This window comes from Paramormyrops kingsleyae, chromosome 2, assembly GCF_048594095.1.
Source record: "Paramormyrops kingsleyae isolate MSU_618 chromosome 2, PKINGS_0.4, whole genome shotgun sequence".
Classification (NCBI taxonomy): domain Eukaryota; kingdom Metazoa; phylum Chordata; class Actinopteri; order Osteoglossiformes; family Mormyridae; genus Paramormyrops; species Paramormyrops kingsleyae.
This window is the reverse complement of record NC_132798.1, coordinates 26,031,425-26,057,879: the sequence shown is the minus strand read 5'-3', so window position 1 is coordinate 26,057,879 and position 26,455 is coordinate 26,031,425. Positions and strand designations below refer to the sequence as shown.

At 39.9% G+C, this 26,455-nt stretch overlaps 1 protein-coding gene across 1 annotated transcript in view; it reads left to right on the top strand.

The window, feature by feature from the left end:
- LOC111839199 (SET-binding protein) overlaps positions 1–15,729 on the top strand; it is a 71,578-nt gene extending 55,849 nt beyond the window's left edge. The window contains exon 6 of the mRNA XM_023802875.2: positions 11,105–15,729. Within this exon, the coding sequence (XP_023658643.1) occupies positions 11,105–11,664 (560 nt within the window). The 3' untranslated portion in view covers positions 11,665–15,729. The remainder of the gene's footprint in view (positions 1–11,104) is intronic.
- The last annotated feature ends 10,726 nt before the right edge of the window (positions 15,730–26,455 follow it).

The window sequence follows — 26,455 nt, the reverse complement described above, 5'->3', positions numbered from 1 at the left end:
ACATTTTATGGTTCTGGTATGATTGCTATATTATAGACCTGAGCACAAACACAGAAAAAGAAAAATAATGGATCCTACCTGTACTACAGCATAAATGTCACCCAATAGGTAGCAGAGTTTGGCAATAAGCAGCACAGTACCTGTGAACTTCATAGAAAAGAACAGATGTTTTGATCCAACGAAAGTCATGAGAACTATCATGCTTTGCATAGGAAAGCTATTTGAAACAAAACTGAAAAACTTAATTGAATTAATTGAAAATTAATTGAAGCTTATCTCATTTCATGTAATGTTTTCCAACTAACATAGTTTTTCAAAGTTTGTGTGTGCGTGTGTGTAAATATAAAATATAATCATTTTTACACACATGCACATGTACATGTGTGTATATCTATATACAATACACACATAACATTGCAGTAAGTATACCTGCAGTCCTTTTTTTAATCTTGTACATCTGGCAAAAGAAGCGTAACGCATAGACGAAGACAACTATAATTCATAAAATTACTTTCCTCCTATTTTTCTTTGCTTGCCAGTGATTCTCCCTGAGATATATTATTCACACATTTTGATTTATTTTCTACAGACATGCAATAAAAAAAAAAAAAACTCTCCTTGTGTTAAAAGAGCTGGACAGCAGCCAGAAGTTTAATGAATCCAGCCAACTCCACTGAAGGGGAATTGGGAGCCCTGGGCTCAGTTAGATTACATTTTCCCTCCCAAGGGGAAAGGGGGCTGGATCACAATCTGCTTAACCCCCACTGCAATCCACCTCCATGACGTACTGACACACATGACAGACCAGGCTTGTCACGATTAAAACACATGAGGAACAACTTGTAATGCATGGCATTTAATATTTATATAGCTTCTTCAGTCAGTTTCAAATCACTGTCTCTCCATACATTTTAGTTTCAACAAAAAAAAGGCAAATAATTTTTCCTCCACTGTATCGTCTCTTTCCTCTTGCCCCCCAAAAAAGGTAATTCCCAGTACAGCTAAACATTTTTTTCATGTATTCATTTACATAAAACAAGGTCATATACTCTTCTTCCTCTTGCAAGATGTCCTTGCTGAAAGATTAAGGTTTTTTTTATCAAACAAAGCCGTTTTTTGTTAAAGTTGATAAAAAATATACTTTAGTTAGCTTAATATATCATGAGGTAGCTGTGCTTAAGCTGTACAATTATAAACAAGCTCTCCAGTGATTTGGAAGGCAAAGAACAATTAGGTGCTGCAAGACATCAATAGTTCATAAAAAAGATATTTTGCATTTTTATTCTGTCTCGTACACGCACACACACACACACACCACATACAAAATGTGTGTCACTGTGTTGGGGGGAGGCTTGGGGGGTACCCATATCACACCCTTCAATAGATTTCTGTGGTTTTTGAATTTTATTTTTAGTTTTGAATTTTATAGAGCAGGTACGGCGTATAAGATCACACGTTTTTGTTCATGTGTTTGGGGGTGTTGCAGTAGAAATTAAATCAAGGTGGCCAACGCATTAAGTGGAGACCCTTAATTTCAGAGTACCCTCATTGAAAAGTCAAGCAATCCCATAGCGAAAGAAATTCTCTGGTTCCACCCCCAGTGTGCGTGTGCGTGTGCGTGCGTATACTCGCATGATGGCTGGCATCAGTGATTGTCAGTCATAGAAATGAATCGATGACACGGACCAAATGCTGACAGATTTACAGCAGGCATAAATGGCTTATTAAGTACTAATAAATTTGCCATAAATGTTGCTCCTGGAGAATGCTCATGCTGTGATTATATGCACGATAGAGTGCTGATTAATCACACATTCATGACAGCGCTGTTTGCTTAGTCTTTGTTTTCTAGTAAGTCCGTTTATTATTGTACTGTACATCTGTCTGTGTTTCGATGAGGTGTGATATGCTTGTCGATTGATAATGTTTCTTTCAATGCTCTGGATTGGAGTGATGAAGGCAAATGCAACTCCTGCCAGAATCAAACTTTTAATATAATTTTCTCAGTGGTTTGAGAGGAATAAGACTGACAAAATGACAGATTCATTTTGTAAGACTGACCAATTTAAATGTGATGGAACAGTTTGTAGTCAACAGACATGCATTTTGATGTGCATTTTGACACAGGGATGCTAAACAAATTTTATGGGTCTTAAATCTGCTAAGTAGTATTGTGTTGCAAGGAGCAAATGTGCTTCTTAATCCTAAACCTTCAATTAAATTGTCCTACGTAAAGACCAAGATTTAAGCATCGCTTGAAACTGAGTACCCTTTTGAAGCAATGTCACACGGCGTGGGACGCTAAGAGGATGACGGTGGGATTGTCAGCATTTTGTTTATGTATGCTCCTCTATATTTGGCCTTATCCTATTTTGCCTTTTATATGAAGATAAATACTGTGGCAAAAAACAAATCCAACCTAAATGCAAAGACAATTAGCATTACAGTTTCTTAGTCAATGGATACTCGCATTAGCTTTTTTAATGATTAAATGCAACGTCGCGTGTTCAGGGTGGGTGTGGGAAACGCACTGCTAAGGAGCGTTAAAAACTCCTTGGATTCGTGAATGTTTTGGCTGTGACTCAGCCAGCAGAGATTTTCTCACAGCATATCCAGGTCCTATACTGTAGCTCCGACCACAACTTGTCCCTGAAGCATGGTTGTGGTTACTTAGAAAGAAATGGCTCCTTCAGTCATCACTAACTCTTAAATGATGGACTTTGATTAGCTGTGTGGAAAAAAAAGCAAGTGAACCAGAGATTTACCCATTTTCTGAAACTGAAACTACCAGCAGGGGGCTCAGTGGTTAAGGAGTTTGGCCTGAAACCAAAGAGCAGACCTGCAAACTGGACTGAATCTTCCTACCTCCTCCTTGCTAGATATGTACTGAATTTGTTTTACGGTGTAACTTTTTCCACCAAAAGCCACTTTTGAGTGTGATCTAGTTATCTTGGATTGCAATATTAGTACAGTTTACACATACTTCCATCTAGATCAATGGTTTTCAGCTGGTTTAGCTTCAGCACCCCACATTACTCCTCAGTCACTGAGTCACAACTTGAAGATTTTTATATTTATTTTTCCAAAAATGGGGGGGGGGGGGGAGTGTGCAAGCAGCACAGCATTTATGGGATGACAATGTGCATCATTCGCGATGACAGCAGTCCGATATTACTAAAAAATCTTGATTTTTTACTTTTTTACATGGTTCCGCACTCCACTTTTGGGTCGTAACCAACCAGTTGCAAACCACTGGCCTAGATCAACCATCCTTTCATCCAGTAGAGTGTTTGTGAACCTGGAGCGAGTCCCATCACAGGGCACACACGCACTCAGACAAGACAGACAGACAGTCACACACTGACTAATATTTAGACTCACCGATTCATCAAAATGCATATTTTGTGGCTGCAGAAGGAAACCAGAGTACTGGGCAGAAGCGTGTGCCAATACAGGGAGTTTGTGCCAACTTCACAAACAGAGCCAGAGGTGGGATCTGACCCACCCCAACATTCCAGGTCTCTGTGTATTTTTAAAAACATTCTCATCTTCTAAACAGCCACCCTTGCATGTGTTCTGCTTGTTTGGTGGAACAAAAACAAATCACTCATTGTAATGCTTTTGATTGCACAAGCCTTTTTGCATTACTGATGTCAAGGTAGCAATATGTGTCCATACAGCCACTATTGAGACACCAGTTAGATAAGAAAAACAAATATGCATCTAAACGGTGCAAATGCACATTTACTGAAAATGAATTTCGCATGCCGTCGCCTTTTGGCTCTTCCTGTTTACTGTGTCATCGTAACATGTAGACCCTGTACTAAGGATTCAAACCGCTGGCAGCATTTGCCTCAAGATGAGTGGCCACTCGGGAGCGATGGTTTGCCAAGGTTTGTCTGCTCCTCGAAGTGCACAGGCCTTGTCGGATTGCACCCCGAAGTCCTGTTAAAGTTTCATAGCAGTCGATAAACTGGGATCCGCTGGGAATTGCCACAGGCGGGGAGAAATGGCAGCGAGCTGCGGTAAGAGGTCACACAGAAGATCTAAGTCAAAGATGAACTGATTTGTATCCTTGTATTCCTTCAACTGCAATATAATTATACGATGTCTCTGATGGAGAAAACAAATATACTTTTGCAGTCTGTTTTTCTTGTAAATACTGGATCTGCTGATTTTCACAGTAACTTAGCACTTAGCCCGAGATCCTGAAGAGCGATTGTGGTTTGTCACATACCCTGACCCTAATTTAGCAAACTGTGATGGTGCGATCGTAGCAGCTCATTATTGAGACAGTTGTGAGTGGTAGTAATTAAATTCCCTTTCTGTTTTTTTTTTCCTTTGTCCATTCTTGGCCTGTTATAACCGAATGAATGAATTTGTGGCTGAGGAGTATGTACATGGTATATGTCTGAGCAAAGGCATGCTAATGATATCAGTTGCTACAATTATCAAGGTTAAATAAAGGGAAGCCCATGCAGCAGCAGTAGAGAGGAACCGGTCTTGGCAAGTCTACATCACCTTGACACCTTTATGTGTTGACGTGGTGAAGAAAAGGGTAAAATGAGGTTTGCAAGCTGTCTGATGTGTTACTTTCTGCTGGGACCACAGCTGCTGTTATCGGTATAATATTTTCAATAAATGTCTGGTATGGGAAGTGCAAATGATATCCTGCAATGGAATACCCCCCTTATTTTCAGGCTTCTGCCTTCCTTACAACCAAGGCTCAAGACGGTCGACCTGTTTAGTTGGAACTGAGATCGGAAATCGAGTGGCTCTGGCATATGAAAGAAATTCATTGTTAAAAATGAAGTGAAACCTTTTGAAATCTAAACAAAGCGTGACGTGCCATCTATCATGATGAAACATGTAAATAGGTCCATGGCTTCATTCTGGTAATGTTAAAAATAATTCCCTCATAACCCTGACCAGGATAACTGGAGAGATGGGAACAACCATTACCATTCTCATTCTGAAATCTTTTTATATTTGCTTGAGGGGACTGTACAAAATGAATTAGTATTCTCTTTCTATATATTATTATTATACTCTTTTGCATTACTATTATACTCTTTCACATAAAGGTTACATTAAGCTATTTTACTGTATGATAATCCAGGGTCCATTATCAGTAATATTGTCAAAGGTTTAATAATGCTTTTGAAATTTCATAATTAGAACCCTGATGAAATAAAATCCACACATGAGCCACTTACTAAGTAGTTTTGTCTCATAGCTTTTTTTTTTTATGGATTCTCATTGGCTTCCTCTTTTCAGTAATTTAATTCTGACGGGGACTGATACAGATTAGGTGATGGGAGAATAAAATATTAGTGTCAGTATTGAAGCTGTCTGATATGCTGCAATCGGGACGGTACGGTAGCTCAGCAGGGAGCACTGTGTCCGCAGGCTTGCTTTCACATGGGTTCGGTTCCTGGCCAGACTGCGAGTGCGCATTTTACATGCACTTCCTGTTTCTGCTTATGTTTCCTCCCACAGCTCATAACACACGATTGGGCGAATTGGCATCCCTGCATTGTCCATCGTGTGTGTATGTATGTGTCATCGCATCCAGGCCTTTTTCTTGGGGCAGGCACCAGACTTTCTGTAACCCTGTATAGGGTAAGCGATTATGGAAGATAGATGGATGGTGAAATGAATCTTATTAAAAGCTTGCATCGTAACCCTTCCGAGAAAAGGGTTATGGGGTGTATTTTACCCTGCTTACCCGTAAGACTCTGGCCTAAGGTAGCATCATTTTCAAGCCCATTCCGCTCTTTTAATTTATGTCAATTAGCAATAGTTCTACTCTTATCAAAAGTAAAAATTTGTTATAATGAGAGACACATTAATATAATGTAAAAGAGCAAAGTTTGATCATTTTTCATGGTTTTTTTTTGGATTGTGTGTCATTCTCTCAAGTGTTTAATAGACTAAAAGAAAAGGTCTTTATGTCGTCCCTATGTTTCTTTTATTAGAAACAAAACAAATCAGGCCAAGGCTGTTAATTAATTTACAAGAAGCAGCGTCTCAGCTGTGTAACATATCAGGCTGTGGGTTTTCCCCATCAGTGCTAAGAGGCAGCAGTGCAAAGCAGTTTGTTAGCACTCCTCTGTAATTTTCTGATAATGAACATCGCACATATTGTTTTGTAATTTCTGTAAGAACTTTTGTAAACTCATTACTGATTCTTAGCCATTCACCCACAAATGTCAGGTATAATTGTTATCCGTCGTTGTTTTGTGTTTACTGGTGGTGGATTAAACAATGGAATGGCCTAAGAGTATATTAATATCAATGGTCTAATTAAGGCCACCCTTTGCCTTCAGAATAGTTTAATTTCTTCTTAGAATGCTGACATAATGCTCCTGAACTATGTGTTGTGGAAAATCAGACCAATATTCAAGCAAAAAGAAATGAAAATCTATGCTATACTCTGCGATCCTGAACTTTCCATAAAGATTGTGATTTTTGATCTGATGGGAGGCTATGAAAGGCAATTGACATCATGACACCATTCTCAATGGATCTGTATTTGCACCATTGGGTGGATCTGCTGCTGTAAAACAGCCTCATATTCTAAGGCTGATATTCTATGCAATCACATACAGGAATCATTGAGCCTAATAAGTCCTGTGACATGCTCATACCAACAGTCACTGTAGACCAAAGGCATCCTTTTGCTTTTTCCAAGGATAAACCCATCCAACTGTAGTTTTTCCATTACTCATATGTCTAGGTTTTGTGCACTTTACACCAGATTATGTGTCTTTGTGCACCAGCCAGGGAAGTTCTACTCTTCAGCCTTATGAAATTCATGTGCAGATTTTATTGTGACTGGATTCCAGAGTTGCTGAGGCTCTGTAGTAATTTTTGAGGCTGTATTTCTGTGGTGTTTAACCAGAATCCTGTTTTGTGCCCAGTGTCCCCTATCGGAGAGCTTATGCTTACAATTTCCCCTTTGCTAATGGAGTTTCTCAGTTTGTCAGGATTTTTGAGAGTTACCCTCAACACATCAAATACTTTTGCAGATTTTGTAACTGACGCACCTGAAATTTGGGTGCACACTGTTTGGCCTGTTTGGCCTGTTTGGATATGCGAGTATCCTCAGGTTGCTTTGAAAACTAAGTCTGATTTTCGTTTATAGCTGCCCACACAGCTAAATTGCGTTCGGCCTAATATGCATCACTTTTGTAGCTAGGTTTATGATATAGTCACTTTACAGCGAAAGTCCTTTTCCTTGGGGTGTTTTCAATGTTTTGTCCACTCTCTGAATGTTTTGTAAATAATATCATTTGATTGTACTCTTTTTAAATTCTCTTTTTGGAATCATGTTGATCTAACTCATTCATGCCAGCTTCCAACAGGAATTGACTAACTTACTGGGACACTGCCCAGCACTGTCCCTTAAATCCATCTTTTTTGCAGTGGGTGTCCTGCTAACGTCCCGGGAGAACCGTATGCCTGACACAGTCGTCACAAAAACCTGATGCACTATGTGGATGCTTCTTTATAACCAAGGTTTAGCTTTATACCTGTTGTTTTTTAACACCCTAAGTAGGAGGCATGATGTATTGTTTCCTATGTAGCAGTGCCTGACTGAACCCTTACCCATCCATAATATGTACAGAGCATGAATTTAACGAGTTGATTTTTCTTTCCCCACTTGAGCTCCTGGTTTCCATGTTTGTGCTAGCATATCAGAAATGTAGAGTGCCTTCGAGAGTCCATAAATTGGAGGTCCCCAATCAAAGTGTCTGTTAGGGATTTCATGGGGATGTGCGGCTCATGTTGGACTCTGCTGAAATCTAATGTCCCTTTCCAGTGATTTGTTGGCATCGGAGAGGTTTACATAAGCTTCCCAGTGATTTCATGGAGGTCGGGGAGGCAGGATGTGTGCTGACAGGCCCGGTATATTATTTGATTAACATTTTTTTCCATCTCTTTCTTCTTGCATATTTTCCTAAATTAGAAATTAGGCTTCAGATGCTGATCATGAGCTCTTTTGTTTTATTCCCAAAAGACGACTCCATTGAGGTCACAGTTGTAGGAGTGCGTTCTTATTGGCTGCGGCACACCTGATCCAGCCGCAATGGCTTCTGGTTGGCTCACGCACACCTTGATTTGCGTGCCAGGGCTGGGATGCGGCTGGAATGAATGGGCGTATTGGGTAAAGGGCCCGAGGCAGAAACAGTCGTTGACAGTTGTAAATGTCCCTGTAGGTGGCCTTCTTTGGGGGGGGGGGCAGCTATGCTTTGCTCCATTCCTGTTTTCCCAGGGAAGCCGCATCCAGACAGTGCCTGCACATGCTCAGTCAAGTAGCTGCAGTTCATTGAGATGTCATGGATCAGTTCTTTCGATGAGATCGACGGACCATCATATCACGTTACGGCAGTCCGATTCTGCTTTCGCTTATGGGAAGTGGTTTATGCGGGCAGGAGAACGTATCATGGTCTCGTCATAGATGGAATGCTTTAAAGATTTGCTCGATTGAATCCTCTTCCCTTTGTAAATCACTAATGGTGATCCCTGAGAGCGGTGCCGGCTTTTTTGTGAGGTTTAAATGACAGCGTGTCGCTGTCGTCACTCCTGTGCCGGCATCGAGCAGGATTAGCAAACCTAACGGTGGGGATTGTGAGTTTTGCGTTCTCTAGTATTTTGGTACAAACATTCATCAGCACTGGCTGGCTTTTTTGAGCTTGGTACCAGCTGGAATCTCTGTGTTCATTGGATTGTGTGTGCATGAGTGTGTGTTTTTCTTGCTTATAAAGTCTTTTACATCACCACTGGCAACATTAAAACCAGATCTCCAAAAGGTACTGTACTGATGCATAGTGATCTCTGTCCAGCAATAGGGATGTTATTAAAAATATTTCCATTTTTTTTTACACAAGATTTAATAATCTGTTCGTAATAATGCATGAATTATGTTACACCATGAATATCCAGACCATTACAAATATTAATGGTAAAAAAATAGAATATAAAATGAGCTGTGACCTACAGGGAATTTCCATTTTGTATTTTAATTATGGCAAAATTTTACCAAATCTGCAAGGGCAACTGATGGGCAAGAAAAAGCACTTTTCAGCACGTTGCTGGGACTCCAGTGTTATGGGTCATCTCTCATTTCCTGTGTATTTTCTGTAAGTGAAACATTATGCCAGTTCTTTTTTTTCTGAGCTGCATTACATGGATCTGTGCGCAGCGTGACGTTAATGTACTGAACAGTGAAAGAGAACTTCTGAGAACATCTTCCCCCCCCCATGCGTGCTTTTGGCTCCTACACTGAAACACTATTCATGAAGCTCCTTTTCACAGCTGAGCACTGATTGGTTTCCTGAAAGTCTATAGAAAAGACCCTGGTTAGCTTGGGTTTATTTTAAACACGTCTGTCCACCTTTTCCTTAAATTGCTGTTTGTCTTGGTAGAAGTAAATATTTAACAGTCAATCATGACATGTTTTTCAGTAACATTATTTCAGATTTTTACTCTCAATCTACGTGCTTGCAACACAAAATTAGGGGGAAAAAATTAAATAATTGAACACTTCACATCCAAGCTAATATTTTTGATTGAGAGAAAAGTAAATGTTTATGCTTAAATATTTTTTGTTCCTTTTTACTTAAGATTACACCATCTTCACCTACTTATGAACCATGAAGCAAATTATATAAAATTATCCAGTATCCATTAACTATATTTAGCTATATTTCTTGGAGAGTTTAAAAAGTTAATGTTATGTCTGAATCACAATGAAAATTACAAAATAGCAATTTTTAGTCTCATTCGAAAATCCAAAGCGCTCTCCTGAAAGATTAATGCCTATTAATGGTAAGAGATGTTGATGTATGTTTTTGGTATTTGAATATAAAATGGAAACCACAGTATTCTGTAATGATGATGTGCTTTGAACAAAACTTTATGTAGTAGCTCAAAACTGGTTATGCAGGTTTATTTGGTATTTGTTGTCCGCCAAGCAATCATATAATGTGAGTTTATGTTTATGGTAAATAGTGATCTGAATTTAATAATAATTCTTAATAGAGGCATTGTGGCTCCATTCCGTGGCGGTTTCTCGGCTTAGAGCTGGCAGCAGTGGTTGACCGGTGCTCTTGCCTCCAGTGTGTACTGCGTGTCATTCCCAGCTCTTACTGTGCCTTCATGAGCTCCCAGTTTCACAGTTGCAGTGAAACCCTGTGCTCTCAGCATGAATCTTATGGGGGTCAGCTGTCTCTGGTCAGTCACAGGCCAAGTGTAAGCCGTATAAGAGCAAAAATCCACATATCAAACCCATGCAAATAAAACATCAGCAATAAAATGTTATTACGCACAGGTATGAAACCCACAAGTGCGTATTTGTTCCTCTTCGGAGGGAACTTTTCCGTTTTCTCAAAGTGTGTAGCTCAGGCTGCTTGTGCTGATCGATTCCCGAGAGGAGGGAGCTGCTACTCATCTGTAAACCTCTGGTGTTCCGGAAGCTTCCGTCTGTTGACGGGACGTCAAGAGCTCTGTGTATACAGGAGAGCTTGGTGCCTGCAGGCCTCCCTGAGAATGACGCGGCTCCCTTTGCCAGTGGACTGGGAGTTTTCCCTTAATTCAGTACATTGACGCTCCGGCACCCTTTCTGCATGAGAAGGGCAGCCACGGCCCTGCTCTCCAGATGCGTGTAGGACGGCTGCCATAACACATTTTGTGATTTTGCGGTTTCATGAAGATGCTTCCATGGATTTCCTGTCATTATGGAAAAATCATTTGTGCAAGAAAACGTCTTTTCTCAGATTCATTAAAAACATTTATATAATAAGGCTAAAAATGGCTAGACTGGGATCTGTAAACAACAGTTCCATTAATTTGTTAGGGCATCTTGACAATTAAGCATTCACAAATATGAAATATGTCAGCAGTTATATTAGAATGACTAATGTATTTTGTCTCATATCCTTATGTTAAAAATTATTTAAAAAAATAAAACTACTCAAATCCAATATTACCAATTTCACCCTTGTTGCCACTCTTTTAGCTTAAACGTTTAGTGGCAGTTGGGTGTTTTACACACCTTACCAATGCTTACCAATGCTTTCTTTTCTTTCGCCCTCTTTAGAACACGGATCTCCTTTGAAGCGGAGGTTAAAGCGGAAAGAAGTGGAGACGATGCAGTGTGAGGTACGGAAGATGTGTACCTTCTCCAAGATCCTCTCCACCAAAAAGAACCTGGACCACGTTAACAAAATTCTCAAAGTAAAAAGGCTCCAGAGACAGGCCAAGACTGGCAACAACATTGTGAAGAAGCGGCGAGGACGGCCTAGGAAGCAGCCTCTGCTGCTGGACCCGGAGCCGGCCAACCAGATGCCCGTGCTGGAGAAGTGTGTGGACCTCCCCGGGAAGAAGACCCTGCGCACCAGCCTGCTGCCTGAGCCCTTGGAGTTCTCCAACCATGACTCCATCAGGGACACCATTGAGTCGGTGGTACACATGGCCCGATCGCAGCCTCAGCAACAGCAGCAGCAGCAGCAGCCGAGCCGTGGGGGCAGGAGGTGGCAGAAGACGTCAGAGGAAGTCCAGGCCAAACGGCCACGGAGGTGCAGGGGCACAAAGGAGGAGGACATGGGCGCAATGGAGAGGAACACCGGCAGCTCTAGCCTTCTGCAGGCTAATTATTAACCCACACGTCCTGTGCACCGTGACCCTTTCCATCATCTTGGCCTTCAGCTGTATTTTTCCATTGGTTGTATTTCTATAACTGTTGAGGGCATTCTTGGAGACCTCTGGGGGGATGGGGAATGAGGTCATGATTGTCGAGCTGGCATTTTGTATTAAGCATAACAGGAAGTACCTTGCACTTGGCTACAGTTCTCTGTTCCTGCCTCTCAAAGATGCTACTGTGCAAGCCCGCCGTGCAGACTGCTCCAGAAACTATCCTATTAGTTCACGGCATCTCGCTACCATGGCTCTGCCAAACCTTTACCAGCAAATGTAGATAATAATAGGTTTGCTTATACTGTGCAATGCTGGTTACTTTGCCTTGAATCCAGTCTTTTAAAAGCACTGTACAGTGCATTATTTTACTATTACAGATTCCCCCCCCCCCCACCCAGCACCCACCAATCCCCCCCGTTCAGGAATGCTCAGAGCATGGGCAGATGGCAATATTTTGGAAACGAGACCTTTGGACGCTATCTCTCTAGCTGTGCACCAAAGGTCTGGCAGTAAATAAGAACACATACGTATTTCAAATACACATTTTTTGTGTGTAACATTTCAGAGTATTTCTCGCTTAGCAGATTTATAGGAAATAGTCAAAGTTTTACCATAGGAACTGAAAGGTATTTTTTAGTTAATGTTTTTTTTTTTACCGAAAAGCAAAGATGGGTGTGACCCACAGCTATTTTATCAGGCTTGTTGAACTAAGGAAGTTTTTGAAGTACCATCTGATTGATCCTGGTCACCCTTCTTTGCTTCTTGTTCATAGTGAATCAGTGTTGCCTACACTTTCTATTTCACTTTCATACTCTGATTTGAAGAATCAGTCTCAGCACTTATAAATGTTATTAACCCTTCTCTTTTGTGGGCTGTGTCATTGGTTTGTTTCTGCAAGCAATGGATATATTCTGCAATTACAAAATCATCCCTTTTTCACGAGTATTCATGGCTTCGAATAACCCAGTCAAACAAACAGTGAGACATGAGATTCAATCAAGGTGCCAAACTCTGAGGGTCAGGCCTCCTCCCAGCCAATAATGTGTAGCGTTAGATTCGATTTGTATAGCAGGCAAGCATGTGGTGCTGGAAGCTGGAAGCTCTGTTATACGTGTCGAAAAAGAAAGATAAAATGGACGTTTGTCTGGGGATGGGTTCAGTGCCAAAATACACCTTCTTTCCCCTCCATACCATAGCGGGTGGGAATCTGTGTGATGCTCCATCTACATTGCTTTCATTTTGAGGTGTCTGTCACTCAGTGTTTGCTGTCTATATGTACAACTTACAGTGTACAAAATCAAGTATTAAAATATGGAAACCAAATTTTCAAAGACAGATGTCTTTCCAATTGTTTTTGACCTGGTCTCGCAGGGGTAAAAAGGCAATAATTTAGGCAAATTCGTTTTGTACAGTATTTTTAGCATAGAGCAGATGTGACAAAGACATCTTGTCGTACTACAACGCCGATACTTCCTCTCTCCTTCAAGAAAGGTTTGTTTTCTTACTAAGCTTTGAGGAACGTGCTTTTCAGAGTCAAAATTTCAATGGTGTTTTAAAGGGAGCTTTGCACTAAAAGCTACAATCAATGCATGGACCATTCCTGTTTTCTTTTTCTTTTTTATTTTTCGGAAATTCTGGTCCGTGTGTTTCTCAGTAGGCTCCCGGCTTGTTATGCGTGTGCCTTAGGTTTCTTTCTCAATGTGTTTCTTTCGGAATGTGCAGGAACGTCAAGCCAGGAGTTGGATTAAGTCCTGCCATTCCCACCAAATCAGCTAGTCTTGCTGTTGTAGAATCCTTAAGTGAACATTTGAAGCCGGTGCAGGGTGACCACCCCCCCCGGCTATCCGTCGTTTGGCCGATTTCCAACCAGATGCATTAGTCTTCAAACGTAGTTAAAGCTGAACTGTTTTTGTTAACAAGTGAATCGCAAATGCAGAAGTAGTGGTGTACTGTGGCCTTCTGGGAAAGGAGATGTGCTCTCTCGCACCACGCAATAGAACATCACCCAAATCCCTTTGCTGTCCTGTGTGTGGTTATTCTGAGATTGTGCTGTGTTTTGTGGCATTCCTCTTTTGCTATGCATTGTATTATACCAGTAAGCAAGCTGGAAGGCAAACTTCCCTAGATCTGTTGGATCAGTTCATATGTTTAGCAAATTGTGTGTGTGTGTGTGTGTGTGTGCGCGTGTGCGCGTGTGTGTGTATGTGTGTCTACGTGCATGCGTGCGTGCGTGCATGTGTCTGTTTTTGTTTCCACCCTTTCACAAAGATAATTAAGTGGTCTTATTTTGATTTTGAAAAAAATTCGGTAATAAGCTTAGCTAATTATTTCTCCATTCTGCAGAAAGTGACTATCATTGCAACTATTCTTACTGCAAACGACCAGAGCCTTCTGTCCAGCTGCAGTGTAGCCTTAATTTGAAGGTCAGCTAAACATCCATTGTAAATAGTGTAAGTAATGATCTGACTTGCATGGATGCAAACTGTGTTTAAGGTGAAGGTGGGCCTGCTCATTCCGCTGCTCCTGTTGAGGTGGCTCTTCAGGGGCCTTGGTGGCTGAAATATTTGGTGCTGGGTGTCGCAGGCACAGAGGCCAGCTTGTGCTGTTTTCTTGGGACAGGAGAAATGAACTTGTTTTAGCAAACAGATATTCCTTTCACTCTGTGGCTTCATAAGTAGCTTGTATGCTTTCTCGATTGGGAACAGTTTCTCAACACTGTTGGAAGACTTTGCCAAAAATGGAAAAAAAATAAAGTTCATTTAATCCCTGATCTAATGTTGAGCCATTCAAAGCTGTTTTGAAAGAAAGCTAAAATATTAATGTGCAGCTTTTACCAAAATACATAAATTCCGAATAGTAACAGACTGTTGGTATTTATTGCTATTGGGGATCTTGAGGATAGGCAATCTTGAGTTGACGGACTATCACGCTCCCAGAATGCATTGCTATTGAGCAAGCTGTTATTGTGTTGAAGTGTAAAACAACCAGATGTTTTTACTTTACCAGCCGAAATACCGGTGCCTTTAAAAGCTCAAATGTGTTCTTTTCATCTGGTTCTCGAACTCCAACAGAAAATAGTGAGGTAAATTCAATGTTGCAGACCTGCATTCAAATGAGGGAAACTTCCCTGGACTCACCACAGACATGATTGGCAAAAAGGAAACACAAAATTGAGATTTAACTGGACTGTGAAACACTAAAGAAAGGTAGCAACTAAAATATTTTCCACTGGCATGATTACAGATTGCATTGTCACAGAACTTTTTGAACCATATCATTGTTAAAGAAAAATATTAAGTGCAAATTAAATATTGAGTAAATAAATCCAATGGAAGGATGTACTTTGCAAGAGCACAAACTGAGCTCTAACCTGTGTTGGTAAATTTTAGTTTGTATACATACTTTTTTTAGCCTCTTTTTAACAGAGTGAATTTTTTTCTTCATTTGCATGTTCTCGATTGTATGCATACATATTTTAGACAAGCAGAAAGTTATTTGAATTTAAATAAATTCAGAGAAAACTTGTACATTGTTTGATAATTTTTTGTAATGGATTTTTAAGTCATGAAGCAATTTTGTACATTGTATGAATATTATAACTGCAAGTTTTTGAGGCATATATGTGTGTGAGTGTGCGCGCGTGTGTGGGTGTGTGTGTGGGTGTGTATATATTATACACACGCAAAATATGTTTGTGTATTATGTTTATATACTTATCTATGTATACAAGCACACACAAGCACACACACGCACACACAAAGTATGCACATTTGTATATGTACACATATGTATGTATATACATATATATGTATTTGCTGGCATGCTTTTGGTCATGTTTGTTCATGATCTAGTTGTTGTTTTATGTTTTGTTTTATCCCCCTTTTTTTCTTAAAGAAAAGCTCGTCTATTTGCTACCATTTGCTGGCTAGCAGTATAGAGCACTTACAGTATAATAACAAAGTCGATCTTGTTCATGTTATTCATTGTGTGAAAATAATAAATGAGTTTATTGAAAGTTGCTAAGAATAAGGAATGTCTGCCTCTTTATTCTGAAGGCTTCGTTCTAACCCCTTCTCACACCCCAGGTAGGCCTCTTCTCTCGCGGTAGGATTATCCAAAATTAATTCCACATTTTTCTCTAAAAAAATAAAATAATGTTAAATATATATATATATATATGGTATTTGTTTAAATGTTGTATATATGCTGTCATATTGATCGAATGTTATTTCACTTCGCTGCAGCAAAGTAAAGGAGATGTGTTCTCATAAACGCTCCACCCCACGTACTCTCCACAAATTGCAACACCCAAATACACTAGAGTTTTGATAAATTGGTTTGGCTGCATCCTTGGTACCAATTGGTCGAGGTAAAAGCGTAGAGAGGTCTGCGATTGGATGGTATCCCTCTGAAAGAATACTGTTGCCATGGCTGCCGAGGCAGCTGCCTGCATGCTCTAGTCACGGCCTTGCTCACAGAACCGCATAAATGTGTCGTGATGTTTTCCCCCCAGTTACCTGTGCTTTGAGTGGGCTGAGAACTTAAGGTTTCAAAGAATTTGAGTTGCTGAAACCAGATGGAGAAATGATTTTTTTTTCCTATATAGGTAAAAGAAAAATGCTCTTTTTCTGCAGAAGCAGCTTATTAAGAATCACATTCTGGTGTAGTGGTAGAAAAGGAGAAACGTGTAAAATGTTTTTTATATATATAATATACATACATACATACATACAATACCAGTCAAATGTTTATCCACACCTACCCACAGAAAGGTTTGTTTGTACTATTCTCTACATTTTAAAATAATTTTAAAGGAATTAAAAGTATAAAATAACATGGAATATTTTTATTTGGGGAGATAGGGCTGCTTTGTGGGTTGAGATTGCTGGTTCAAATCCCATGGTCAGAAGAGAGATCCCGCCATTGGGCCCTTGAGCATGATCCTTAACCCCAACTGCTCCAGAGACTGGCTGACCCTACTGTCTCCTCTACACCATTTCCATGAGGTGACCTCCTGGGATGCTTTTTCAGCCTTTCTGAAGGAGGTGCCACATATGTTGAGCACTCCTCAGCTGCTATTCCTTCTCTCTCTGGTTAAACTCCTGCAAAACCATTTCTGCCGTGATTAGGTGAGGTGTCCTGGTCATGTGACGTGACAATCTATCACTCCCCTTTGTAGGCAGCTTGGTGTATCCAGACTTTTGACTGGTACACACACACACACACAAATATACGGAAACAATTGTGATTAGATTTGCTTGCTCTGAAAACAATAGTCACTGCTAATTATTCTGAAATAAATTTTGCTGGTTGATTCATATTTGAGAATGTGCCTTGTGTCTGAGAAATTCATACATCTTACAGTAGAAAACAAAAAGACACAATCATGTGGAATTGTTCTACCTGGGCAGGGTGAGAAATACAGGGACCTGGGGGCACTGTAAAGGATGGGAATTAGGATGTTTCCAAGGGGCCCTGAGCAACAGGGGCCCTAAAAAATAATTGTATTTTTCTGGGTGGTGGGCCCTATACAATATATTTTCATGGGGCCCGAAATTGGCACCCCTGTAGGGACCAAATACATACTGGATTAAATCCGAGGGGCAGTTTTTGTTCACCTTACTAAGTTCTTAAACACTGACAAGTGGTAGGTAAAAGTTTAAAACCGTAATGAGCTCAGGCCAGGATAAGTGGATGGAAGATGGGGGGCCTTGCACAGGGAGAATTATTGTAATAATCCAATGAAGACTAAATAAGCAATTGATTCCGATAAGCTCTGTTTACCTGTCGGAGATAAATGGAGCAATTTTCAATGAAGATAACGAAACAAAACACGTCGGCCTAGTGGCATGGATGCTTCTATCTGTCTCTTTATTTGATTTATTCTCAGGAATATGGTCAGAGAGCTAATTGATTTCATGATGCAATTACAGCCTGAGCCAGAATGGAAACCAGACCATCTCTGTCCCTGTGTGACTTGAGCTTATACTGGTCGTTGGATAATTCTCTTTTTTAAGTAAATAATGTTCTATTCAGCATCCCTACATCCCTCCAGGGTCTGCCAGTGGTCAGCTTACCATAGGTGCATAAAAAAAACATGAACTGCAGTTGTGGGATCAAATTTAGTAATTACATAGCATGCAGCTGGCTGTGCAAAAATTTGTGGTAAATTGTTAGTCATACTGGGACTAAGTATATTGAAAAAAATGTGACACATGAAAAATAAGTTAAAATTAAAGCATGCGAAAGATTTATTTATTGATTGTATAGTGGTTTGGAGAGCTGGTTGTTTCTGTCAGCCCTCTACGATTTAAAAAAAAAAAAAAAAAAAAACTACTGTAGAAATAACATATTTCCAAGTCTATAACGATATTACACCAATAAATGTTTGATTTGGTTTGACTCCCATGAAAACTCAATGTCTGATAGTGTCTGAAACCTGAGAAGTTCAGCGTGTGCTTTCCAATGGTTTCTTTACAATTCTCACCAGTGGCTAAAATCCTAACATGTTCTTTGAGGTGAGCAAACATTCCAGGCAAATCCCAGGAGTCCGAGGAACATGTGAATGTTTCACCTCTGCTTATGCAGGTAAAAGGAGCACTAGCTAATGTACAAGACACATTTAGTAATACTGGTTTTTCTAACCACTAGAGACACAACCACTATCATAGACAAGAATAGTAACATAGCCAAAAAAATGAAGCTGTAACATCTATGTAAATAATTACCATTAAAATGCTTTTGCTATTTGATTTTTTTTTTGCTTCTAATTTATTTTTTTATGCATGACTTTTATGCAAATATAAAAGGTCTTTAAAACGAATGGCATCACTCTTCTACGTGTTTTCCCTCTCTACACAGTTGCTCTCCGATTTTCCATACTTTGAATACCAGTAACCGCATCACTTCTTTCGATCAGGTATGAAATGAAAGCCCCCGTTGGGCTCTGAACCTCCAATGCTTTAGAGCCAGGCTCCTTAAACACTACGCCACCTACAGCCTTCACTTAATCCCTCTTCATGTACCAACTCTAGAATATTAGAATGTAGAAATGCAGATGCTATCTGGTGGCAAAAGCAGGAACTACAGTCAAAAAAAGTTAATCTTATGTTATGTCTCAGTTTCCCTTTCTAACAATTTCTTCCAAAAACTGCTTTAAATTACTTTAATCTTTTGAAAGCCACATTTTTTTATAAAATTTATAAACACCATGTACCACGTAGTTCAAATTTTCCTAACATTCCCATCAAAATAAATTCATCCTGGAGACTATTTCTCAACAGGCACAACAAAGGCTTCTACAATTTATGCTCAGGTGGCTGTGATGATGGGTCAGCTGTAATTGCTGTGTACGCTCAGGGGAAGGAGAGCAATGTTCAGTGTCTTTGCCCCTGGTGTGCAAACATTTTGGGTTGTACAGGCTGGGGGTGTTGTGGGGGGGTGCAGACATCTGTTTTCACACATCACAGTCTGCAGCTCTTGTGTTGTTCTTTGACACATTGCCCCAGGTAAGTTTTGTGTGAACACTTTGAAAAAGCTTGCTGTAAACAGTGTGTTATCTAGATTTATTTGCATTACATGCACTGGGGTCCAAACTGAACAAGATAGAACAGGACAGGATAGGATGAGGATGAGAACAGGATAGGATGAGGTTTTCAAACCTTTATTCCAACATGGTTATAGATATTGTGCCACTTGCCTTACCGTACAGACCCATGTTCTTACAGTAATTGTAGAGCGAAAATATACTCTGTAATACCGGTTGGTTTAAGCAGAGTCTTTTATTTGTTTTGTGTAGCTAATTTATTTTCCACATTTTGCTTATTGGTTTAGTTCACCCGAGTGGATTAGTCACTACCCTGCTCTGATCAGCAAAAAACAGACATGAAAACGATAATGTGTGAGACTAGGGCTGCTTCCAAAAGGCATAAACAATCTGTACGGAAGCCAAGAAAACAACTAGAAAGAAAAGGACAAAGAAAGCAAGCATTGCAGAAGTTCATAGCCTTTTGCATGCTGTCAATTATGGTCAAAAACTTGCAATTGATTCATCTTGCACTGCAACATCTTCTATAGGCTGGCTAATCAATTCATATGACTTGATTTTCATCGTACTCTATGGGCAATTTTACAGAGATGAGTTATGTCGCATGTAAATCACAGTAGGGCAACCATAACTATGTCCTCAATGAATGGTGTTTCAATAAAATATTCAATGCAAAGGCAAAACAGTGAGCAAGGCAAGGTACTACAAATTGGAGCAGTAAAAACCCAGCTCTATAAATTACATATAAACGCTATACTGTCTTAGACATGAAATCTAGGAATGTAGAATAGAAACATGGAAAACACAGCAAGCCAGCATGCTTTGTACATGCTTTGAAAAGAACCCAGGAAGAGTGACTGCATGCCACCCCAGGCCTGGATCATCTGGTGCAGACTGTCATCAAGAGGAGAGCATGCATAAAACCATGAAGAGACAACTATATAATCGGATGAAACAGAATTCAACATTTGCCATGCATGTATCCTATATGTACCATAAATCTTTTATTGTAGCATGGTGGTGTATCTTTGGAAGAGGAGTCAAATTCCAGCTCCATTCTGTGCCTGTGGAATTCGCATGTTCTCCCAGAGCTGTGTGGGTTTTCTTTTGTAGTTATACAATTTGCAGTCTCTAAATTGTTCGAAGTGTGAATGCACATACTGTGTGCAGACTGGCATCCAATCCCAGTGTTGCCTGCCTTGTGCCAAATAGGATAGACTTCAACCACTCTGACCCTTTGCTGGATATGCGGGGAGACAGTGGATAACGGTTGTAAAATGCATATATGTTTATTTTTCAATTGTTATGTTGTTTTTAATGGATCATAGCCATTTCAATGTATGACAAAGGTCATCTGTTACATGGTGACTAGGTATCAAATTAAGTAGACACAATTCTAAGGTTACTACCCAATACCTAATTCTCATGATTTACTCAATTACCCAGATTATAAAAACAAGCCGGGTAATTGGCATATATTATTCTTTTCTCCCAAAATATATATTTATTGTTATTCATTGACATATTCAGGATTCAGAGGATGCCATTTTAAATGCCTATTTTAACTATAATTCTTAAATTTTTCTCAGGCAGCTATTCTAGGTCAATTTGAATGCTAATTTTAAATGGTTAGTATTAAGAATGAAGTGAAAGATGGACTTTCACTTACATTATGCAATCAGAATGTCATGACATCCATACTCATATCTGCCTCCGGCAATGAGTGTTAATTCACTGTGTCAGACTTGCGAGTTGACCACACATGTGATCCGCACACTCTCCAGGATCACGGGATGTGGTCCAGAGAACGAAGTGAGCATACTGCCATCTGCACTGGGCGTCTCATTCTCGCAAACTGGAGAGTCGGAAAGTGCTGATGCTCTGAACAGAATCGGCATTTGTGAGGAGGGTGTGTCCTGGGATGTGGGAGAGCATGGATTCGGGCGTCCTGTTTGTAAGCCTTTATTTATGCAGTTGAGAAGCTGAAAAAAATTGCACAGGTTTGTCTGCACAGAAAAATAAAAATCATGAGGATATGCAACAGAAATACCACACATGTCTAAGGCGTAAATCTGGCATGACTCAGACAACTTAAATGTCAAAGTGGATTTGCCCATAGAATTCAGCCAAACCAGTAAAAAAAAAATGTTTAAAGCACTTTGAAATTAACATGCTAACATAATTTAATGTTGATTTCTGCTATATTAAAATTATTTGCATTAAATGAATACAGCTATTTACACTTGCAAATAACTTATTTACATGAACGAAAACTGGACTGTCATATACATTTCAGAGTAGGTAGGGGGCTGCCTTCAACTGTTAGGTGCTCAGTGGGATATTAATTCTAGCACATTTTCGTCCCTTTTCAGTACAAAGCATGTAATTAGTTTAGTACAGTGACAAACCTGACAGTGGAACAAATAATTATGCCACAATATCACCGAAACCCTTTGATTTTAGCGCATCTTTTCCTCTCCTTTTTTTGAATGTTCACAGGTACCACTAAGTTCCATTAAATAGGCACTATTGAGCTAACTAACATGAAACCCCCGCGAAAGAGCAAAACTCTCAATTAAATTAATGCCCCTGCCGCCCCCCGCCTCCGATTATCACAATGACACGTACGCCGCCGCCCCTCCCACACCCGCGCCGCTCTCACTGCGCGCGCGCCTCACAGCGACCCGTCTGCGCGCCTCCAAAGACGCGCCGGATTTCAGTTACAATGGAGAAAAGCGGCAGAGCGGGAGCCGCGGTTGCCACGGCGACGCCAGTGATTTATGGCAGTTCGGTGGGTGGATGAATGACTGAGTCTGTTGGCCGCGCAGCGTTACGTGCTGCCGCTTTTATGCACCCCCCCCCAGCAGCCTGTCAGGGACCACCATCTGAAGGACAGATGTGTTTGAGGTCAAGCTTCTGCCGACGTTGACATTAATAGCCAAGATTTTGATCATTGTGTATAGACTGGTTTACTGTATGACTTTACTGCATTTTTACATTAATTGCATTTACATTTATGAAAGATATTTCATATGGATCTTTAGGGTGGTCTTTAAGGAATAAGATGTAAAAGGATAAAGAACAATTTTTTGTCTCTTCATAAAGTTCAAACCTGTACCCCAGAAGAAAAACATTAACTGTGGCACATCTCCAAAGCTGAGTATCAGTCCGAAATTCTGCTACTGGTCTCCGGTCTGCTATATTTTATTAAGGACAACACCACAGATCATACTGTTTTTCATCTTACTGTCACTGTATACCAAGGTACATACAGTACCAGTCAAAAGTTTGGACACACCCACCCATAGAAAGGTGTTCTCTCCATTTTAGAATACTTGTAGTGACATAAAAACTATAAAAATAACATCTATAGAATGATGCACTGACCAAAAAGAATTCACCAAAAAAAATCATTGGGCGAGGGTAGATCTGTGGGTTGGGACTCAGAAGGTTGCTGATTCAAATCCCATGGTGGACAGAGTGACCCCCATTGGGCCCTTAAGCATGACCCTTAACCCCAACTGCTCCACGACTGACTGACCCTACTGTCCCCTCTATGTCAGTTCCATGAGGTGGCCTCCTGGGATGCTTGTCCAGCTGTCCTGAAGGAGGTCCCACATATATGCTGAGCACTCATTGGCCGCTTTTCCTTCACTCTCTGGTCAAACTCCTCCAAAACCATTTCTGCTGTGTTTAGGTCAGGTGGCCAGGTCATGTGATGCAACACTCTATCAGTCTCTTTTGTGGGCAGCTTGGTGTCTCCAAACCTTTGACCGGATACTGTATTATTTGGCACATTAGTTTGAAATACACAGACAGGATGCTACTGTTGGACCTTTAGAAAGAACTATGATTGCTTTGGAAAACATGAAATTACATGATTATTTACAATTATATTACTGCAATCTCATGTATGTTATATATAAAAGTGCCTTCTCAAAATATTAAAAAGTTATGAATAAGAGTAAATGATACTCGCAAGTCTGGTCTCATGGAGCTATCAGAGTGGAGTCAGAATTACCACTATCTACATTTTCTGAGGATGGTGCAGAGGAGCTTGGGTTTTGAAAAACATTTCATGTGCAGTATTGCCTTCATTTATTTTGGTCTCTTTTTCTCAGCCATTGTTTTTCTGATGGTCTATCCTTTCTCACCATTGTTAAGCAGACAGTGTGGTTCAGTGATCTTGCGATTCTCCCTCACAACAGAACCTCTTCTGCTTCAAACTCAGAAATACATCTGCTAATTTAGTCTGAGATGAAATAGTACTTTTGCCAATTTCATATAGGCAGAGAAAATGTGATATTTCAGACTGCATCCATACCATGCTAGCATCTGTGAGAGAGGGATTTTTCTGTTTATGGATGTGTGCCATTTTTCAATTTTTTTCCCAACAATACAGATTTTCATCTGTCAAAAAGGATAAGCATGTCAGCTTTATGGACTGGAGTAGTTTGTGAGTTTTAAATCATTGCATGGCACCTGTAAAGCTTTGGATACACATCAACTCAGGGTCAGACCTCAAGGAATTGATGGAGGGCTTTCTGCTTTTCACTGAAGAACCTTTGATTGGCATACAAAACCAGTAATTCCATATGAAGGATGCACAAGAAGGAAGTACTCAAGGAATGACATGGATCCAAATCCAGCTGGGTCTTTTTGATAGACAAGCCTGCCCCTTAAGCATGAGGTGCATGAGTGTCAAAATACAACTGTTCTGCCAATGAACTACTTCAGGAAGCTCTCAGGAAGCATTGGGACATTTGATGCATAGCTATTTAAAAATAACTTTCTTTAACAGCAAGGACAAAACAAGAAAAAAAACATGTTATCCACAGTGACATAATCGGATTAATTAGCAAAAATTTAGGTTCCTGTTTTCTTATTAGCCGCTTTAGCAATAGCTAGATGGTAGGTGAATTTCTAAAACAACATAAACATTAGCCAGTCACCATGGTAACATTGTAGGAAGCCTTTGAGGCACAAGCCATAGGATACTTTGGATGGTGCACAGATGCAGGTGCAAGGTGTCAGATGCAGTATCTGAAAGGGTATCTCAGTACCACATAATACAGCTCAGCTCTCTCTCTCTCTCTCTCCCTCTCTCTCTCCATACATATATATGTACGTGTGTGTGTGCGTATAAATATATATATATATATATATATATATATATATATATATAAAATTTAGGACTGTTCATTTGTTTTTCCTTCAGTGAATATGAGCTGATATGAGCTGATGATATATGAAATATGCAAAAAGTCTATAGCTATCCTGGCAAACAGAAGCTGTGTCAGTTGAGAGAAATAACTGGCACTGACAGACTAAATACATTTTTTCTATATTTCACTCTTGATGCCAATTGAATGGTAAGTAGTGGAAAAACCATACACGCATGGTAAATTATGACATATATATGTAAGTGCCAAGGTGCACTCTGTCATGTAGCAATCAAGGCTAATCAAACAAGGCTAGTCAAACAAGGCTAATCAAACAAGGCTAGTCAAGTCGGAGTGGCATGCAGCTCAGCACGTTAGGATGCTGTGGTTATGATCAGAAGGATGCCAGATCAAATTCCCGGGTTGGCAGTGAGATGTCAGATGTTGGGTCCTTCTGCAAGGCCCTTAACTTCCAGTTGCTCCAAGGATTATCAGATGCTGCTTTGGATAAAAGTATCTGCTATATACAATGTAAGTTGCTATTGGGTTACCTCAGAGACGCCCTACAAAGTGACTGGACAGACTTGAGTACTGGCTAATGGCAGTGTTTGTTCATCAAGCAAAATCCTCACTGAAATATTTCTTAAAATTGAAGTGAGAATAGAAAAAGAATATTTTCCTTCCCATTGAACTGAAGGCCTCCGCTATCTAAATAGGAACCAAGCGACCACATTATGGCCTGTACAATAATTCCAGGCAACAGTTATCAGTTGTTTGTGGCACTGAATTATTATTATCGATATTTTGTTCTCTGAAATTTGAGTCCAGGGAAGGAGGACAAAGAATATTTATTCCAAACAAATATAAATATAAATATGAATTTTGAGTGTAGATGTCAAATGCTGGCGATTATGGAAATGGAAAACAGTGTCCCATCGATTTCATTTCAATGTGGTTGCTCAGGCAGTCCGCCTGGTGACAATGCAGCTTCTCAAGGTCTCAGAGGGAGTTCTTGGAGACCCCGCAGGTATGGAGAAAGGAGATACCATTTAACTACCACAGCACTGTGACAGGTTTTAGCCTCAGCAGAAATGTATGCAAAAGCAGCACAGACATTTTCGTGGGGGGAATGGTGAGGGAAAGTGCTAAAATTGGAGGTATACAATTGGTCAAATAAAAATGTTCTCTCTAGTGCCAATGTTTTTGATTGGTGGGTTTGACTGGGAAGAATAAAATAATCTCCTTCATATCAAATCACTCAACTCAAGTGATAACCATCTAGAGTTAGCAGTTTGGTCCGGGATTTTTATCCACTCCATTGGTAACCACCAAGGTAAAGGCTAATTACAGAACAGTAGTAATGTTAAGGATTCTGTAAAGATGCAATCAGCACCTGTTTGTCTCTGCTGGAGAAGGATTAAATCTTACTAACCACCCACAAATAAAGTATTAAGGAACACACTGCATTCAACAGCTATGACATAACTGGCTTTAGTTGTTGTATTAATATTGTTGATTTAAGGGTAACACTTTACTTGAGGGGGCACAAATAATGTAGTATTATGCTATGACTTATTTATTAATTAGCCACAAACTAAACTAGTTAGACTCTGATGTCGTATTTTTTTACCACAAGCAGTTACTATATTTAATTCTGTAAACCTTTTTGAACCACTGAAAGATCTACTGAAGAAACTACTAAAGAAATACTGAAGGAACAAGTAATGAATAACACAAGTTAAATCCTGATTTCATATTTGTTCATCATCCTGATGAATCATGATGCATCTTTGATGTCAAGTAGCTACTACATTTATTCATGATTTGTACTTCAGTAGTAACAGAGTTACTAAGTGTGCACACTGAAGTAAAGCGTTACCAATTTAAACGTATGCATTTGTTAGGGGCATTGTTTTGCTGTTGTTCAATTTTAGTTTTTTTAGTAGTAATAAATTTCTATTAATCACATTATATACAGTTCATTAGTTATCGTTTGCATGGGGGAATGGTTTACAATCAGTGGATGCACCTGCTTTAAGACTGGATT